The following is a 20,343-nucleotide window of genomic DNA, read 5'->3' as shown; positions in this document are numbered from 1 at the left end:
TGACTTGATTGCACTGATGTGGCTGAAAGATAGAGACTTTGTCGGCGACTGCTGATTATGTATTTATGTTCATAAAAACTTTCATTTAGATATAAAAAAATCTACCTATGGATACAAATAAAGTTAAATTACTTTCTTTTTTATTGTTTATTCATGTTTACATTCATATAAAATAGCACTACAATGAAAGATATTCACATAAAATACTAGAAGCACTAAATAGTCGATGTCCTGCGGCCCCACACTTATTTTATAATTGCAATGAAAAGTGGCCCGAGCGGACCAACAGTGAACTATATTTTTATAATAACAATACTAATACATTAGGTTATATTTATCACATTATTAAACATTCAACATTTAATTACACATATAGGCTTTTCTAGTGTTTTAATTACAAATGTCTATATGTTATTTGATTCTATTTTGTCTGTTTTCGTTACTTACAGATTCATTTTGCCTCATAAATGTGTTTTGGTCACATGACATGGAAGCTACTGAAGCAAATTGTCTTGTTTACATACCAATTTAAATAAATATACATAACAAATGGCAAAAGCACTACAAAGAGTAGTTCTGTTGTCTATAGTAGTATTAGGAGTTAGCCCATGACATGGAAGCTATGAGAGCTGAACAATTGATCATTTTTCAAAACTGCAATTTGAAACAGCGCAACGAGCAAATCCTGCAATTGAACTCATTTATTTTGATTGTTCTTTGTGATTTTGTCAAGTCATTGTTTGTCCTAATCTATTACACAGTGAGAAACAAACAGAGCGAAATGGTTCAGCTCTGGAAGCTGCTTTGTTATTAGCATTGATCACTCAGTATGTGGGTAACATGACAGGGAATGACACGAAAATATTTACATTAATGTAATATACAAGAAACACTGAAATTAACTCATATCGAATAGTAAATGTTATTGTTTAAATCCCAATTTCCCTCTAAAAAGCACCAACATAATATTATATCCATACAAAATTGTAGAAGCGCTGAAATTCAAAACAAAGAGGTGTGCCCTATTGGTCTGAAGTAGTATTAAGACTTAGACATGATATGGGAGCTCTTAGGTCTAAACAACTTTTCTACTTTGATTAATCTGTTTTCCACATACATTTAAAATATGTCATACATTGTGACAACAATTCATATATTGAATTGTTGTGTTCAGCTCTCGAAGCTGGAAAAACAGTTTTGCTGCTAATGTCAAATTTAATAATGTAGAATAAACACCAAAATGTAACTCAAATCAAATAGAAAAAGGTTGTGACGCACTTCCTTAGTTAGCTCGTGAGTGGAGCTCTTATGCTAATGCTAATGCTCTTATTATTACTATTATTATTATTATTCATTGTCGTATGTCAACATTTCCACAACGTGAGATTTCAATCATTTCTTTTTTTAAAGTGCTCTTTACAGTTAAACCGTGATAAATATTGGCAGCCGAACAAATGTTTGTTTACATGCACTGACTTCCCGTTGAAAAGCTTCCTCGTTCTCTCGCTGTCACGTGACTGACAGCTAAAATGGGAAACTTGACAACACTTACCGTGAATTTCGGGAGTTGTTTGTTTTTTTTTAGAAGAAAAGCTCCGTTATTTTCCAACTTAGATCGAACGAAACGACCATCGGTTTGGCGACAGATTCTCAATCCGCGCCGATTTTTTCGTATCAAGGTGGCAAGAGGAAGTGACGTCACATCCGAGCAGCATGGATGGACGTCTTTATATTGTAACCCTCACGTGACCACGCCGTACATTTCTCGCCGCACAACAACACACGACAGCAACCACATCAACTTCGCGTTGTCTCTCCCCCTCTCGCGAGACAATCCCACCCCAATAAGTCTCAACTGAACAACAGTAGTGCATAACACAAACACAACTGGTGAACTCATAACAGAAACACATTAACTCACCTCATTACAATATTATTATTTTCACGATATTCCTAAACAACGTGTTTACGTCATCTTGAAAAAGTGAAGGAAAAAATAACGTTTTTACACTAACTTGTATCTATATTATCATTTTTGGAAGAGTGCAGGCCCAGTGACTGTTAAAACAGCTTTTAGAATTATCAAAATAAAGTATTTCCTGGGTCACGTGTACAGAAACCTTTTTTTAATTCATATTTTTTCTGAACTTTCCATTCAGAAATACATTTCTTCTCTGTTTTTGTATTTTTTATTAAAAGGTGGTTAAATGACAAGTTGTCATTTAAAAACTAATTTTAAACAGTTTTTCTGAATTTACTTGAATGATATTCATTAAACAGATACATTTTATATGAATTAACAAGAAGTATACATTTCCATTCTGTTTTTCAGAATTTACTAAAATTATTGTCATTAAAAAGTAAAATATCAGCTCTCTTTACCAATTAAGAAGACAATTTGTCATAAAAAAATACATTTCTACAGTTTTTCTGAATTTGCTCAAGCTATTTTCATGAAAATAATAATAATTTAAACTGTTTTTTACTAAGTAAGAAGATGTGTCATTAAAAAACAAAAATGTAACCTCTGTTTGATTTATTGGAAGAAAACACGTCGCACTTATTCAGTTTAATCCAGTTTTTTCTTAAGCGAGTCAGTACAGTGTTAAACAGACAAAACAAAGTGGTAAACGAAGAAGAGGAAGAGAAACAATTGTTGGGAATTAGTGACGAGGTCTTCCCAAAAAATAAGGACACAGTTATACAAACATAAGTTTTGATGTACTGTGGATGAACACACCCAGAGGACGGGCAGAAAGGGAATTTCCACTGCTCTTCTTGTCTTTCTTGTCTGGTGTCTTTGACTTTGTGTGTGTGCACGTGTGTGTGTGTGCGTGGGGTCAACTTCCACTGAGCACTGAAGCTTTAAATCATGTCACATGAAGCCAAACTATCGAATGATGCTATATTTTGTGGAAAAAAGTGCTGAAAACAAAGTCAGTACGTTACATTGAAATAACAGCAGTTTCAAAACAAAAGCATGCAAACAGAAATATATCAGTAAATACCATCATTTCAAACAAGAGGTGAATATAGAATTTGATTTATTCATTTTTAAATAATTTATGCAAATAATAATAATAAAGAAAATACCTGACTGCAATGTCAAAGAATAAACACAGGGAGGCGGTGTTGAACCACAGTAGTGACTCATCTATAGTGAGGACTACATAAGTGCCAAATGTCATAGCAACCAGTGTGGTTACTTATTCAATTATCATAATAATTGGGTCATAGAGCTATTAAAAAAATTAAGTGTGAGTCATGGAAAACTTCACTGTGGTTTTGTATTAAAAATGTGGACAAAAAGCAATAAAAAGAAAAAACATTCAATATATGGAACAAAAACACATTATACAAAGTTTATGAGGCGATTTTAAGTCAAATTATAATTATATAAATAGATGTACTTTAACGATCTTAAAAGTGGACAATTTTTATAAAAGTTAAATATGTAATAATTCTGACGACGGCATAAGGAATTCCAGAGTGAAAACTCAACTTAGAAGTGGAGTTTATGACCAATTCATGCTTAAAAAAGTGATGTAATTACCGGTGTAAACTTAATGAAGTTTTCTCTGTTAAATTCACAACATTGGACATTTTTTGTAGCTTTGCACTAGCATGACACAGATACTTTGGCAATATACGCTGACAATAACACAGTCATAGACATTATTGAGATAATAAGTAAAGATCATGTTTTTTTTGTGCCTTTTATTTTGAAAAAACAACAATAAATTGTGGTTCAAATTTTTTTTAAATGATTTTTTATGATTTAGCAAATCATATCTATTATGAGATTCTTAAAATGCAATGTTTTGGACAAATGGACAACTTAGTTGACCAATTCATGCTTTAAAAAGTGATTTAATCACCGTTTTTAAACTTTAATGTGGACTCAAAGGGACTTCAATACATTCACAAGTCTTCCTACGACCTTCTTGGAGATTATAAACAGACGGAATATTCTACACAATAATCCATCATAATTTACAGTACATTTTATAGCCACAGTATGTGGCTATAAAGACACATCATTTTGGAGCATATGTTATTTGCATAATTTTGGTCAATTTAGGAGAAATTTATGGATAAAAAAACTTGTAATTTCACAGATTTTTGCAGATTAAAACATAAAAAGGTTTTTTGGTTGCCACAACATAGTTTAAAGGCTTTTTAATTTCACTGTCATTGCCATTTTCTGGACAAACTGACCGGATTAATTGAGAAAATAATCAACAAATTAGCCAATAAATGAAGACCAATCTGCTAGTTGCAGTTCCACATTTGACCACAAGTCTTCCTACGACCTTCTTGGAGACAGTTTATAAACAGTAAATTAACGTGTGGCTGTAAAGGCACATCAATTTGGAGCACGTGCTCACTTTGACATTTGTTATTTGGGTAATTTTGGTCAATTTGAGAATAATTTAGGCCTAAAAACCCCATGTAATTTCACCAATTGTCGCAGATTAAAACATCAGAGGTTTTGGGTGTAACGTTTTTTTTTAATTATTATTGTTTATTCATTGAAGAAACTCAGGAGGGAAAAATGGAAAGTTTGAGAGAGTGAGAGAGAGAGAGAGACTGTGTGTGTGTGTGTGTGAGAGAGAGCGAGACTGTGGAGCTCTTGTTTGGATGAGAGGAGGAGGAGGAGGAGGAGTGGGAGTGGGAGTGCGTGGGACAGTGAAGGAAAAGAAGAACTCGGACATTCACAGTGTGGACGTGAAGACTGAAGGAGTGTGTTTTTAATCTAGAGACAAACTCAGAGAATCACGTAAAGACAGTCGTGGACACGTTTGACTGAAGCTGAGAGGACAAAGTTGTTGTTTTTTGTTGCTGCTTCTGTTGGTTTTTCCTGCGGAGAATGAGCAGAGGAAGCGAATCCAGTAAAGGAGTTGGGGACTATGTAGGAATTCCCGACTGAAGTCATGGTAAGTGACAAAAACTCAACCCAAAAAGTGATTTAATGACCGTTTGAACCTTAAACCACGATAGGTGAAGCTCGAGTTTTGCGCGTTTACGTTGAAAAAAAACCCCTCCACCAATAAAAGGTTGTTTCAGAACAAAACTTCGAAGTAAAGTTTCTCACCAATAAATGAAAAAAGTGACTTCACTACCTTCAGTCCAGTGGAAGGACATGTCACGCGTTTTTTTTCTTCTGTTTTTAACGCATGAAAACATGAAGTTTTCTCTGTTAAATACACAATATTGGAAGTTTTTTGTAGCTTTGCACTAGCATGACACATATACGCTGACAATAACACGGTCATAGACATCGAGATACTAAGTAAAGATCATGTTTTTTGCGCCTCTTATTTTGAAAAAAAACAATAAATTGTGGTTCAAATTTCTTCAAAAGTTAAAACTTGTTAAACAGAGACAGATTTTGCAAATCATATGTGTTATGAGATTCTTAAAGTGCAATGTTTTGGACAATTGGACAACTTCGAAGTTTTTGTTAAGAGTTTATGACCAATTCATGCTTTAAAAAGTGATGACCGTTTTAAACTTTAATGTGGACTCAAAGTGACTTCAATACATTCAAAGTCCTGTGAAAGGATGATATCGAACGTTTTTCTGTTGTTAACACAATGTTAAATTCACAATATTGGACATTTATTAAGATTTGCACAAGCCTGACATGGATACTTTGACAATATATGTTAAAAAAAAAAGTCACGTAAGACTGGATAACACTGCCATAAATAAGGGAAGATGGTGTTTTCAACTTTTGTTTTATAAATCCCCCAATAAATTGTGGTAAAACTTATTAAACAGAGACAGATTTAGCAAATGAAATGTACTTTAACAATCTCAAAATTGGACAATTTCTTTGCAGATTATTATTTGTAATAATTCTTTAGGTTACTGTTGAAACAAATATGTGACTGTATGTATCGTTGCTGTATTATTGTTTGATATAAAGAGTTTAGGACTATGTAGGAACTCCCAACTGAATTAATGGTGAAGTTTATGACAAATACATGCTAAAAAGGTCATTTTTTAAAAAGGAGGAAACACATTTTTAACTCAAAGTGACTTCATTACATTCAAAGTCGAGAGGAAGGAAGATATCACATGACTTTTCTGTTTTTAACGCATGAAAACACAAAGTTGTACATGTTAAATTCAAAATATTGGACATTTTTTAAGATTTGCATTAGCTTGACATGGATTATTTGACTAAATACACTTAAAAAAAAAAACAAACACCTTCACCATAACGGCAATAAACTTTACAATGACAACGACAATGAAGTTGATATCAATCATTATCACGATAAGTAAAGATAGTGGTTCAAATTTCTTCAAAAGGGTTTGTAGTTGCAAAGGGGCGGAAACTTTCCAGAAACTTCATGGGAACTTTAGTTCGGGAATATTCCAAATTGGAAACTTTCCATGAGGAATTAACGAGAGTTAACTGGAAATTTGGGATTTTGGTGGCTCAGATATCTATTATGACTTTATTCTCGTAAATTACGACTTTTTTCATAATGGTACGACTTTTTCTCATAATAATACGACTTTATTCCTCATAATGTTATGACTTACGACTTTATTCCTCATAATGTTACGACTTTTTCTCAGAATATTACGACTTTTTCTCAGAATATTATGACTTTATTCCTCAGAATATTACCAATTTTTCTCAGAATATTATGACTTTTTTCTTGAATGTTGACATTTTTCTCGTAATATTTTATTATTAAGACTTTTTCTCATAATATTACGCTTTTATTCCCGTAATGTTACGATTTTTTCCCTCATAATATAACTTTTTAATATTACTTTTTTCTCATAATATTACGACTAGGTTCAGATTTCCTCAAAAGCAAAAACAGACAAAAATCAGAGATTAAATATTTATACGTGTTATGTTACGAGATTCTTAAAGTGCAATGCATAAATATAACATACTTTTAGATAAATGTACTTTATTTATTCATCTCTTTCTTTGCAGATATCAGGTCCTTTATACCTAACAATTCTTTGTTTTGTTGCTATCGGAAAAAGGACGACATGACTTCATATATATACACAGTATTGTTGGTGTATTATTGCTGCACTGCTATAAATTTATGTGCATTTTAATCATTCCCTTGTCACTAAAGCACGCAGCACACTTCAGAAGAAGCAGGCCTCAGTCAGCAGCCTACAGAGCTGTCAAATCCCAGTGGCAGCAGTTTAGAACGACGTGATTTAAAACGCTGTGACGCCAGTGATTTTTGTGGTCGAGCTGCAGAGATGGAAAAAAGAAAAAAAGAGATCTCTGTTGCATCTCCTGGGATTTTGTTTACCATCCACACCCACATGTGGTCCAATCAATGAACGAACACACACTCACACACACACGTACAGAGTATACATACTGTAGATACATTTCAATTTAATTAGGAAAAGAAGAAAGAAACGACCAGAAAACAAAGTCTAGGTTCTGTGTGTTGGGAAGGGTGGAGCAGTTTTTGGCAGAGAGAGGAAGAGAAAAAGGCAAAGAGAAAGGGAGAAGTGTAATAAAAGAGGAGGGTAGGGCTACTTTTTTTTATTTTAGGAGAGTTGGACTTCAGCAGCAGTGGTTTTTTGTCGGTGATGCCGCATTTTCCACATCGGGACCTGGGAGAAAAGGGGAAATGAGAGGAGGGAAAAAAAAGAGGGAAAAAGAAACGGGAACAAGGGATGGCATGGACTTGAGCGGAGGACGAACCCATTTTTATCTTCGTCAGAACTTGACAGGGAAAGTTTGGGGGTTTGAGAAGAGTAACAGATGTACACGTGAGAACTTTTACAGACGCGGAGAAGTCATAAATGTAAAGATATTCTATAATAACAGACTAAATAAAAGAGTTGTGCTGACAAACAAACCCTCCAGAATGACAATTTGGGCTCATATGTACTGGCTCGGTGCTGCTAACCCATGCACTTTGGTGTTAAAATGCATTAAGAAACACTTATGCACACACTTCACACACACACACACACACACAGAGACACACAACATTGTTTGTGTGGCAGAGGGTATTTCCATTCCTCATGTCTGCTTCGCTCTGCTTTTGAAACTCTTAATGGGACGAAACCGTCCACAGAGAAATCTGATGAAAGTTGTAGCAACCGGTGTTCTGTGTGTGTGTGTGTTTGTTTTACCCGGCTCGCAGTCCCAAAGCAGTAGGAGATAACAGCAACAAAACAATCCAGACAGGATCAGTGATGTTGTCATTCACGGGAATCTAAGTTTCCTGTGATTGTCAAGAGAACGACTGCGACAGAGTATTTAGGGCCGAACTGAAGATTTATTTTTTTTGATCTTTCGAGAATATAGTCATTATTTATAGACTTTTTTCTTGTCATATTATAACTTTTTTAATATTATGACATAAATATTACGACTATAATCTCATAATTGTATGACTTTATCCTTGCAATATTACGTTTTCTCATAATAATATGACTCTTTTCCTCATAATATTTTTTAATATTACGACTTCATTCTCGTGATGCTACGACTTTTTTCTCATAATATTATGACTTATTTCTCGCAATAGTACAACTTTATTCTTCTTTGGCCATAATACTCTGTCGTAAATGACATGCGTTGATGACATAATCTTGCATTTTTACTACCTTTTCAAGTTACTTCATGCATTGCAGTTGAGGACGTAAAAAGTGGATTTTATTCATTTATTTAGTAATTCAGAAACTAAATTGCTAACTTCCACCAGGTGTCAGGCTGAAGCCCGACGTCAACTGCTAAAGCGACACTGAAAGCCCCCAGTGTAAAAGCGCTAACAAACAAATAAACAAACGATGAACACAGACAAACATTTAGCAGCTCAAGTTTGAGACGGTTACGCCACTACTCCAAACGTTTGCTAACATGCTAACAACACACGTTTTTATCAGGTGACAAGCTGTTGTGTTTACAGCTAGCTTGACTGTGCTAACCAAGTGACCAAAAGGCAAGAGTGAATCCTGGTTTGTTTCAATTCAAATAATATTTTTGGCCATTGTTTTTGTTTATAGACATAATTGAAAAGTTAATGTTTTGGTAACATGTGACTTGATAAAGCAAGCTAGTTAGCTTCCTTCGTGTTTGACTCCCTGGATAACTTTATTTATAATACTTTGTGGGCTGACTTTAACTTTAAAGTGTAAAGTACATTTGTTTTGACATAATTTGACTAAACTGTTGGCTCCTTTGCTAGCGTGCTAACACTCCGACAAAGCTAAATACATCCACTCGAGAGGTTTTGTTCTGGGTTTCTTAGATTTGTTTGTCTGATTTTTTAAGGACACAGTTTGATGAAATTTACTAGGAATGTAGCTTTATGGCCTTAGAAAAGGATGATTACATTTTGGCGCCGATTTGGAAAATTGAGAAGACTTGGCGGACATTTGCGCTCTTTGAGTGCTTTCTCTAGGTTACGCCCTTATTTTGTCCCATTTTCCCACAGCAGAACCAACGGTGCAGGTTTCGCAGCTGCTGTGGACTGTATTCACTGACAGACCACGGAGCTTAAGGAGTCTAAAACAATCCCTTTAAAATGTCCCCGCAATCTGGTTGACCTACTGTAGGTCAGGTTAGATTATACGGGAAGATTTAGAGACGGAAATTAGTCTCAGGCCTCCTTTTCCTTTTGTCTACCTACTTTTTTTGCACCCTCAGTTTAAATTTCACCTCCGTCTTTCCTCCGACAGCATCCTTTTCTCCTAATCATGTCATCTCCCATCACTCCTTCCACTCTCTGGCTCTCCTCTTCTCTTCTTCCCTTGGCAGTGGCGGGGGTCTTCATCTGGTTTCTATCATGGTTACTGCTGCTCTTGTTTCCCATCGATCTCTCCCTCAGGTCAGCCTTCTCCTCCTCCTCCTCCCCCCAGGTTTCTTTTCCAGCTCTTTCTGTCTGAGCCCTCACAAGACTGTCTGCTTCTTTCTGTCAATTTGTCTCCTTTTCTATCTCCCTTCAGACTCTAATAAGCTGTGTGACAGACCAAAGTGAAGCCATGTGAATTTCCCTTTCTGCATGTATTCTCTGATCTTTATTCTCCACATTTCTTTTTTTGTGCCCCCGTCTCTCGTCTTTTTTTTCTGTTTGGATGACAACCAGCGTCTCCTTCATTCGCGTCCACGTACAGGAAAGAAAGACAGGAAGTCTGACGCATGAGTGACACGCTCTGATTCTGTCCTCGCTCCCAGATTTTGAGACAATGGCGAGGATGCACACTCATGCACAGTGTGTGCCTATCCTGTACTCGCTGCACATACTGAATGAACTTGCACACTTTCCTGGTGACTCAACATCCACAGGGTGCAAACAGCATTGGACAAAAGTAAAGATGGACAAAACATTGTTTCAAACAAAAGAAGCAAAATGACTCTAAACGCTGTGGGCGCTGTAATGCTGTGTACCTACTCAAAAATACACACAAAAAAATAGATGACATCTAGTGGGATGGAGGGTTAGAGAGGTGGGACTCTGACGTATTGGATGTTTTCACAAAATTGCATGGGTGGCTTTTTGTGTTTTTTTTCCACTCTGGGACCCATTTTCCAAAAATAGTGTTTTAGGGCTCCAAAAGTAAATACCAGTTCCATGTGGATGAAAAGCCGAAACCTTTTGCAGATTCTCATAAAATCTTTTCTCGTGTGTACAGGCCCTTAGTTCTGTCTCACTGAAAACATGGCTGTTGGTGTGGACACAAAAAGTAAAATATATGCTTCCTAAATACCTTAAGTATCTATTTGCTGCTGGATGTTGCTGTTTAACAACTTTTCTGAACTAAAATTAAAGCTTATTCTCCTGCACCAAAGTCCATTGAAGAAATCTGTGTTTTTAGTTCACGGAACACAGAATCTATTGCTCTACTGCTGCCTCGTTTGCTGAGTTTGTGTCACTTGCGTAAATCCAAACAAAGGATTTCAAACACAGAATTCACAAAATAGCATATTTGATGTTACTGATGGTGGTAGCAGTGGATCACCAACTTCCTGTGTGCAGCAATGTAAAAATCACCGGTTTTCTCTATGGGGTTTGGTGCCAGTATTGAGCAGCATCTTAAACTTCAGTTTCCAGTCAGAAATGGTTGTCTTAACACCGACATAAAGCAGAAAATATATTCTTAAGATATCTTAGACTTTAGTGGACAGAGAATATATAAAAGTACAAAAACTAAAGAACATATTTATGGGTTTTATGTTCAATGTTTTTGCAGATAAACCCATGTAACTGTTACACTCTTGACATTTGAAGTAACAGCGTTTTTTTTAAGTGATCCTGTCTACTACAACATTAGCATTAGCAACAACAGTCACTGCTCTCCTAACTTCCACCAGGTGTCAGGCTAAAGCCCAACATCAACCACTAAAGCAACACATAAGGTGCATTAGTGCTCTCAAAAACCCGCAGTGTAAAAGCGCTAACAAACAAATAACCAAACAATGAACACAGTCAAACATTTAGCATCTAAAGATCGAGACGTTTGCATTAGGATTTGATGAAGTCGCTAAAAGAGAGCTATGGGTTAAGATTTTGTGAGTTTATGCCACTACTCCAAGCATAAATGCTAATGTGAAATGTCTGCTAACATGCTAACAACACCGTTTTTAAGAGGTTGAAGTTGTGTTTACAGCTAGCTTGACTGTGCTAACCAAGTGACCAAAAAGAAAGTGTCTGGTTTATTATAAAAGTTAATGTTTTGGTAACATATGTAAAAGACTTGAAAAAGCAAGCTAATTAGCTTAATTTGTTCATGTTTGACTCCGTGGATAACTTTATTTAAAATACTTTGTGAGCTGACTTTGACTTTAAAGTGTAAAGTACATTTGTTTTGATATAATTTGACTAAACTGTTGGCACCTTCGCTAGCGTGCTAACACTCTGAAAAAGCTAAATACATCCACTCTGATTCTGAGCGGCATAAAGGCAACAAAGCCCTTTGAGCAGGATATTCCCCCACAAAATGACTGTTTTTCTGGAAAAAAAGAGCTACATATTTGACCCTGAGTGGATGTATATAGAGAGAGATGGAATCATATTGCAGAGGCTTTGCAGAGATGGAAAAGAACCACACAGCGCGACGATACACAAAGAGTTGATTAACACCAGAGACCAGACGACCAGGTCGGTGGACACTTTAATTTAGTGTTAACTCAACTCGTGTGGGATGCTTTTCAGTTTAGGAGGAAATTCCCGCTGACTTGCCTTGGAGTCCTCCAGACCCCCTGCAGGGATTTTTACTAGACTCAATATGTTCTGTCATTGAGCCAAAAGGCTGTTTGAACCTCTTTTTACGACCACTACAACTACTCCAACACGCCCCCGGACAAACGGTTGTTTACCATAGTCTGCGACTGAAACTCCTCCTCCTGTTCACACAGACTGATAAACAGACCTGTATCCTAATTCAAAACTTGTGTTTGTGTCGTTCAGATTAATTAATTGATTACCTGTTTGGACCATAATGTTCATCACTTCAATAAAATAGCATGGACATTTGGGTAAGCACATATACCATTGTGTAATATTTACATGGGTTTATTAGCGGAAATTGAAATACTACCCATAAGTTTGTATAGGTGAAAAACTTCTTTAAAACTCTTTTTATATGTACGTCAAAGAAGGACCATGATTTACGGTCCAAAAAATTTTTTACGAGTCCACTGTTTGGTACAATCTGCAGTCTCACCATTAGATGTCACTTATTCTTACACACTGGACCTTAGAATGTGAGTTACTTCCTTTTTATTACTATTCTTTGGCGCCTTAATGCGAGAAAACAGAATATTCTTTGTGGATGAGACAAGACTTTTAAGGGTGTCGTTATTTTGAGGTTTGGGAAACTGTCATTCAGCGGTTTTGTCCACAAAAAGACAACCCTATGTTGATCTATACACCAAGTAACATTTATGAAAAAAAGGTTAATTCCCTTTTTCCCTCTGAGTTGCTGTGTAACTTTTATCCTAAACAATATTTGTTACCATGGGGGGAAAAGTGACTCAGCAGCGAGTGAATCTTGAGTCTGGTGCCACTTCACTGTTGGTGCCAGACTGAAGGCACAGACCAAGAATTAGCTTGGCAGCCAAGAGAACGAATAAGAAACAGAACCTGACGTCTCCTGCCACCAAAAACCTACAACCAACCACAAACAATCTTTAACTCTGCATTAGTTAGTTTAGTCTGTCTGTTGCTCAAAATATGGGTGGGTCTAAATATCGATTTGGTGATATATCGTCGTCCTATACGATAAATATCAATATTTTTAATTAACAAAATAGGCTCTCTAAAGTAAAAAGTCCCTGCCAGTTTCACTCACTGAGCGTCACTATTCATGTCTCCTCACGGTGGCGCTGCTCAAATGAATGAGGGGAAACTTGGGTGGAAGTTACCTGACTGAAGAAGAGGGAGTTTATAGCGGGATAATGGTGGAGAAAGCTACGTGAAGAAATGTCCCATCCTGCACTTTTAACTTACGTAAAGTGTTTTGTTTTCTTCAGCTTAGACAGATATCGTAACTTTTTTTTTTTTTACTATTTTATTATGTCACTATTTTACTTTTATTGATTTTTTTGTTTTAGACCTTTTAAAGCACTTTGGTCAAACCTTGGTTGTTCTAGAAATAAAATTGACTTGGTATTGCTAACAACAGCTAGCACAGATCTTAACACTATTAACACATCTGCTGTCAACAACAAGTCTCCTCAGTTTTGTTTCCCCCGTCACGTTTTTTTCGCAGCTCCGTTTAGATTTTTTTGAGTTTATTCAGACGTCTCAGACAAAGTTGCGTAACTTGTAAAAAACTACAGTTTGTTTCCTTGTGTGATACTCATTCTACCCTCTCCTCTGGTCAACCACAAACCAAACCCCCCCGACTGAAAAACTAAAAAATGATTTCAAACACTGTTGAACCCAGGTCTTCTTCCATAAACCACCAGCACCAGCTCATTCTCTCCTGGCTTGCTCTCTCTTCCCTCTCTCTCCATTTTTCCGAACACTCTGTTCTCCCATTCCGGTTTTTCCTCCCATTGGATCCATCCCTCACGGTTATTCAGCACAATGTGTGTGTGTGTGTGTGTGTGTGTGTGTGAATCCCGACATAATCGTTGTCAGATGAGGCCGAGAGAGTCGTACGGAGGTGAAACAAAGAGAAAAGAAGAAGAAGAAGAAACTCTGGAGATGGGGTGGAGGGGAGAGAGCAGGCTTGGGGAAAAGGGAGCGAGAGTGAAAGAGAGAAGTAGGAGGGAAAAAAAAGTTGCAGGTTGTCAAGGCAACAGCCAGTGTAGAAAAATAAACATTTCATGTGTTGTGTGCTCTGTTCTGTCACCCTCCACCTCACTAGCCCTGTGTGTGTGTATGTGCATGTCTTAAATAAGCTGTGAGGACCAATTGTCAAACAAACCTGTCTTTGTGAGGACATTTGTCCATGAAGACGTACATATTAAGAGTCCTGTCCATCTTTGGATCTACATAATTATCGTTATATTATGTATTCTCAAGCATGAACTATATAAAAATCCAAATATAAACGAAATGTCAGCAGTTGTCATTGTCTAATTTTTAGGTTTCATAAATGCAAACATGTTTTTTTTATATACATAGACATAGTAAATCTATATATAAAACTTTAAACATGATGTTATCTTCATTTTATGGATCAAATGAGGCTCCAGATTACATTTATTTGGGTGTAGAAGGGACAAAAATGTCTCTTTTAATACTAAATGTTACAGAGCCCTGAACCAGGGAATACATCATATCTATAAGTGTCCTTACAAGGAATGTGAGACCAGCATGTGTGTGTGTGTGTATTAGCGTTAAGAGTTAAAGTTGCTGGACTCTTTTGTTCTGGAGGATCTTACGGGTTAAGGCCTTGGAGGAAATGTTTGACACTCCCCAGACCATAAAACAGGAAGTTGAAAGTAGAATATGTGTATATATGTGTGTGTGTGTGTGTGTGTGGGTATATGTGTGTGTGTCAGCAAAAAGTGAGACATGTGGGCTGTTAAATGCAAACACAGACATCAGAGTTGATTCAGCGTCCGGGTTTGGATTAACCCTTTCTTACCATCTCTCTCTCTCTGTCAGGGTTCGGAGGCGATGGAGGATTGCGTGCAGGGGGCGCTCTCGTCACTGTATCCTCCTTTCGAGAGCACAGCACCACCCCTTCTCTCCCAGGTACACCTCTGCTCTGCAAACACCTTCACTCCAGTCCTAAACTAGACGTGGGACGATATATAAAGGATTATCCTGATCTAAATAATTGTGGTTTGTGACCAAAAAAAAATACAATTTAAACTCTTAAAATGCTCCTGAAAATCTTAAATAACTTTATAGCTTTTAGCTAAAATTAGCACAAATACAAACACAGAGGAAATTCATGATGTGTTACCAAAAAACGTTACTAAAACATGTCCACGTACCTCTGTTTTTTGGGTTTGGGATATCGGTGCCATAATCGTAAAAATCTGTAAGCAATTCAACTGAAAATCTTAATAGTGTTATCTAAAAATAAGCACAAATACGGACATAGTTACACAATGTCGTAATGTTACTAAAAACATATGCAAGCGTTACTAAAAAAAAAACAACCTGTGTTTTGGAAGTGGAGCTTTGACCTTTATAGTCGCGATTCACTCCATTGTTTCCAAAACTGTTAAAAATGTGCTATAAACTCTTGAAAATGTCTCTTAAACACACTGAAATCACTTAAACTAACATTTTTTTGACAGTTTGTTTCCACACTTTCCACAGTGAAAATGATCAGGATGAATGTAAATTAACCACATTTTTTGTGTTTTTTTTTTTTATCACCATGTGCGATAAAATCACACATCCTCTTCCTCATCGTCCTCTACTAAGTGGACAGGGAATTAAATGTAATTGAATGATTAGGCAACACTGGGTTTCGTGAGGAAGGCGATGCTATGGGCAGATAATGATAACAGCTAACGCTGGACGCCAACGCAAACAACGTCCAAGCAGAGGCTCAATTACAGCCAAAGCCTTTTCCTCCAACCTTTTTACTTTTACAAGCTGTTTTTTCTTCCACTCAACATCGATTATAAGAGAGTTACAGCTCACAGGTGCATTGTGGGAACTGCCCGTCACCTCGAAAATTAGCATCACAAAGCGCAATAATCGTATTAGGTTAACCTCCCTGTTGGCTTTATACTGAAGATAAGACCAATCTCAGCTTTCATTCATGGGGAATTTGATAACTATGTTGTTCCATAGTTTTCCATGATTCCATTGAAATGTCTTTGTTGCTATGGATGAAAATATGGATAATATGGATAAAGTGAGGCCGCCTTGGTGATTGTTATTGTTTTACTTTCTTATTACATGCTATCAAGGTGCCATGAATTCCCCTCACTCATGAAAACCATTAAAAAAAACCTTAAGTTGCAAAAATACCAGAATGTCACTATTATAATAATACTTTAAAAAAAAAAAATCAGTTTTAGTGTCTGAATCGGGTTTATCCGTAAACATTGAGAACATGTAACTAAAGTTTGAAAAAACATAATTTACGCCAGCAAAAAACCATCAGAAATAACGTTAGCTAACATTTTAGTAAGACATTTTTTTTTATAAGATCATGATAAATCACTTCAAAATAAATCACTAGAACTGTATTTTGGCGAGTATTCACCATTCGCCATAAATCGAAATTCACCACAATCAATTTATTGTGCATTTTCTGTAGAAGTAACATTTTCACAAGTCCAAAATGAGAGGGAATGTTGATAAAACGTTATAAATTTGTTGGTTTTTCACTTCAGGAGTTTTTGTCTCCTTTGTCCGTCTGGTCTTGTCCAGGTCTTCTCAGTCCTGGAGTCGACCTATCAACACGACAGTCTCCGCTACCTACTGGACTACTTTGTTCCCGCCAAGCATCTCCTGCACAAACTGCAGCAGCACGCTTGCGTGAGTTCCTCGCTGAGAACCCGGCTTCACACCAAAACATACACACACACACACACACTAAGAATAATGAGAAGCAGAAGCATCTGTCATATCCTTTAAGAGCTGTGTGAGAAATGTATCAGCTGTTAAGCCTTTTCGGATTCTTTTGGTAAAAACTCTTTTTCGGAGCATCTGTTTCTGAGTGAGTTCGTGGGCGTCTTGTCCAACACGAGACAAGTCATAAGTCAGGTCCAAAGGCCTTGTAAGACTTTATGTTTGCACTTGTGATGCCACCGAATGAGCTGAAACCAACCAAGAAAAGTCCAAAGCCTCGTCTCATGAAACCTTACGTGAAGTCTGACCTAAAAAGAGTGTTGTTGTTTTTTTTAAATCCGTTTGCCTTCAGTACACAGTGATAGTGGAGACAGACAGGAAATGTAATTGGAGACGAGGGGAGTTGACGAGCAGCAAATGGTCCAGATGGCTGCGAGTTCAACCAGGGACCGAGCCGCACAGGTCACGTCTGCCCATGTCGTAATCATCGGGCTGTCAGGTCGCCCTCAAAGACTGTATGTTTGAAAAGTGAAGTCTAGGAAGTAGGAGGCAATTGGCAGTTATCCACCAGGGGGCGACTGCAGTTTTTTTTGCAAAAAGAATGCAGTTTGAAAGGAATGGAAGCTTCTACTTCTCACTTGAGTTAAGGGTCTCAATCACTCACTCGTTTAAGGTCTTCTTCAGTAGAACATGATGTTCATTTTGTTTATTATAAATACCGTCCACTAGGTGGCCGGTTGCTGTGACGTCTTTTAATTTCCGGTTGCAAAAACTGTCGAGGCGAATCTCGAGGCTTCAAAGTCAAAAGACTATGTCCGTCTACGGTCTTCCAGTACTTGAGTTAGTTGAGTTTAACCCCCGTTAAAACTGCTCTCATTGATGCCGTATTTTGGTGAAATTGAGCTAACTTCCTGTCCATTGCTGACGTTAGCATTCCCAAATGTCTAAAGTGGACATAAAAAGCTAATTCTTAGGCTCAGAAAACCAAATTATTTTACACTTACACAAACATACTCAATGAGTAGTATATTCTATTTCCGCTAATAAAGACGCCTTGAGGTCTTTAAAAGCAGTCTAATTTAGAAATTAAATGAAATCCAATGAAATCATCTTACGCATGTTTTTCAGAACATATACACATCAATTTCGACTCAAGAAAAATTCAGCAAATTTGCTTGGGGACCCAAAAAACCCAAAAGAAATCTCCTGTCACCCCATCTGTGGGTCCCACCCCAGTGTTTGGCTCTCACTGGTTTAAAGTATGAAGTATGAACTTTCTTGCGCAAATCGTCCAATAAAGTCCAAGCCAGTAGCTGGATCTTATCCGGGCCTTCCAAAAAAAAAAAAAAAAAAAAAAAGATGAAGAGCACAGCACCAGGTCACACCAAGGGAAAGTTCAAGGTGCGCTTTATATTATACGACACATGCGTGACCTTCTTTACAAGTCACTCAGCTGCACCGCGGCGGGTCGAGTCCGCCCCAGAAACTCTCGACAGGTCAGGTTATAAAATGAGTGAAAGTAGCTGGTGAAATCCGAGACGGTGTCACCCAGTGGACAAAAGAGGTCGTTTCCTGTGTCAGGAGCTCGACCGAGTTGAAGGATGAGAGAAATGCAGTGAAGTAAAGTAGTTTACAGACGCGTCAAGCTCAGTATGTGGTGATTGTGTCGCATACTCTCTGCCTCACAGGTTTCCAAACTTTGCCGTCTCAGAACTGTCTCGTATATTTTGTTTTTGCAGTTTCTCCTAGCATCACAGACACAGACGTGTGCGGAGCATTGTGAGCAAACTGTGTTCTCATTGTTGCCAAGTGGAGCTGCCCTCGGACGGGGAGTTAGACGGCGAGAGTCACGACAATAATTCCTTCCATATGTGAGCGTGTTACTGCTGCGAGAGAGACAGAGAGAAAGAATGAGTAAGAGCGGAGGAGTGGGAGTCCAAGTGGGAGTCGAGAGAGTTTCGCGAACATGGCTTTCATTCACGGTTGCAGAGGCGTGCACGCGCATGCCTGTGCCGAGGGGGAAAAAACACAGAAGATGCTGGAGGTTGTGGAGATTATAGTAGACTGATTGAGGGATTTTTCTGGAGGAATGGGCGGTGGAGGGCGAGGGAGCAAAACACTGGGGTTCATTGAGGGAGACGTGGGCAGAGGGAGGAGGGTTTGAAGGACACAGGCACTTACAGAATGTGGCCTGACTCAAAACAGACAAGGAAAAGTCACACATGCTTTTGTAATACAGCAGCTCGACACATAACAGAGATGAAAATAACAGGAGATTGAATAAGGGGCAGAGAGGTGGAGAAGGCAAGATGGAGGAGAACTCGAGTAAAGAGTATAATTTGATCATGAGTGTGGAGGGCATGGAGGAGGGGGAAGCCGCTGCTGTGTCAGTCGATTAGATGTGACTGGGAACAGCAGAGAGAACTTCTGGACGGGTTTCATACCTCAGAGTGTTAGTTATTTGGGGCAGAAGACACAACATACGACCTTCCCTAGTTTTTGAACTCTAGAGCAAACACGGCTCTGGTTTGTTGTGGTGATTCCTCGCCTCTATATTTAGACGCAGTTCAACTTTTTCACGGTGTGTTTGTTTCCCTCCTGTGAAAGAAAACAGTGGAGTGTTGTGAAGAGTCGGGTCATCATCGGCTTGTTTCCGACTGACTCACTCTCTGACCCTCTGCGGCAATCCAGAGGCTTCTCACTCTGTCATGATGCTAAGCTAAGCATGTTTTTTTTTCTGTGCTGTGGAAAACCCTGCGCGAGTCACATGTCTGACATTTGTGTGCGGCACCGGCTCGGTGCCAGCGGAGCTTCTGAATAGTGTCGGCTGGTGCGGTATTAGTTCTAGAAATTAAACTCATCTGAGCGACCGAGGCAGAGAAACACACAGAGCTGCAGCTGCTCTGTGTGGGCTGTGGTTTGTTAAAGGGAGCGTGAGTTCGTGCATGACCGTTAAACAGAATCTTTTTTTTTTTTCTTAGACTATAAAGTTTTAGAGCAATAGGTTCCTGAAGTGCAGTGAGAGCAATACTGCGCAACCGACAGGACGTAAAGAGGGAGAATTTATCGATCTAACTTTTGGGCTGGACGAAATAATGTTATCATGATAAAACAGTTTAACTAAGGACGTTTCACAAAACTGAGGCAAAACATTCGCGATTACGATTAAAGACATTCAAATTAGTTTATATCGATAATTTAATACCTGACTATTTATGGCAGATTTTTGCTCCTGAATGAAAGTTGAAGAAACCAGTTTAATGTGGTTTTAAAACCCTTAATGGACAGAAAATCAAACACTGAAACATTTCACGGGGTAGGCCGATTTATCAGTGGATTCCATCAATCATTTTTTTAAAAAATTGGCTGACTATTACATATGTTTTGTAGG

General features: G+C 37.8%; 1 protein-coding gene across 2 annotated transcripts in view; it reads left to right on the top strand.

The window, feature by feature from the left end:
* The first annotated feature begins 4,690 nt into the window (after positions 1-4,690).
* arhgef40 (Rho guanine nucleotide exchange factor (GEF) 40) overlaps positions 4,691-20,343 on the top strand; it is a 42,309-nt gene continuing 26,656 nt past the window's right edge. For both annotated transcript variants that reach the window (XM_058625081.1, XM_058625080.1), the window contains exons 1-3: positions 4,691-4,937; positions 15,078-15,167; positions 16,812-16,919. In XM_058625081.1, coding sequence (XP_058481064.1) covers positions 4,935-4,937; positions 15,078-15,167; positions 16,812-16,919 — 201 coding nt within the window. In that variant the 5' untranslated portion in view covers positions 4,691-4,934. The remainder of the gene's footprint in view (positions 4,938-15,077; positions 15,168-16,811; positions 16,920-20,343) is intronic.

This window comes from Solea solea, chromosome 3 (genome assembly GCF_958295425.1).
Source record: "Solea solea chromosome 3, fSolSol10.1, whole genome shotgun sequence".
NCBI lineage: Eukaryota > Metazoa > Chordata > Actinopteri > Pleuronectiformes > Soleidae > Solea > Solea solea.
The sequence above is the reverse complement of the archived record's forward strand: the minus strand, read 5'-3'. Positions and strand labels throughout refer to the sequence as shown.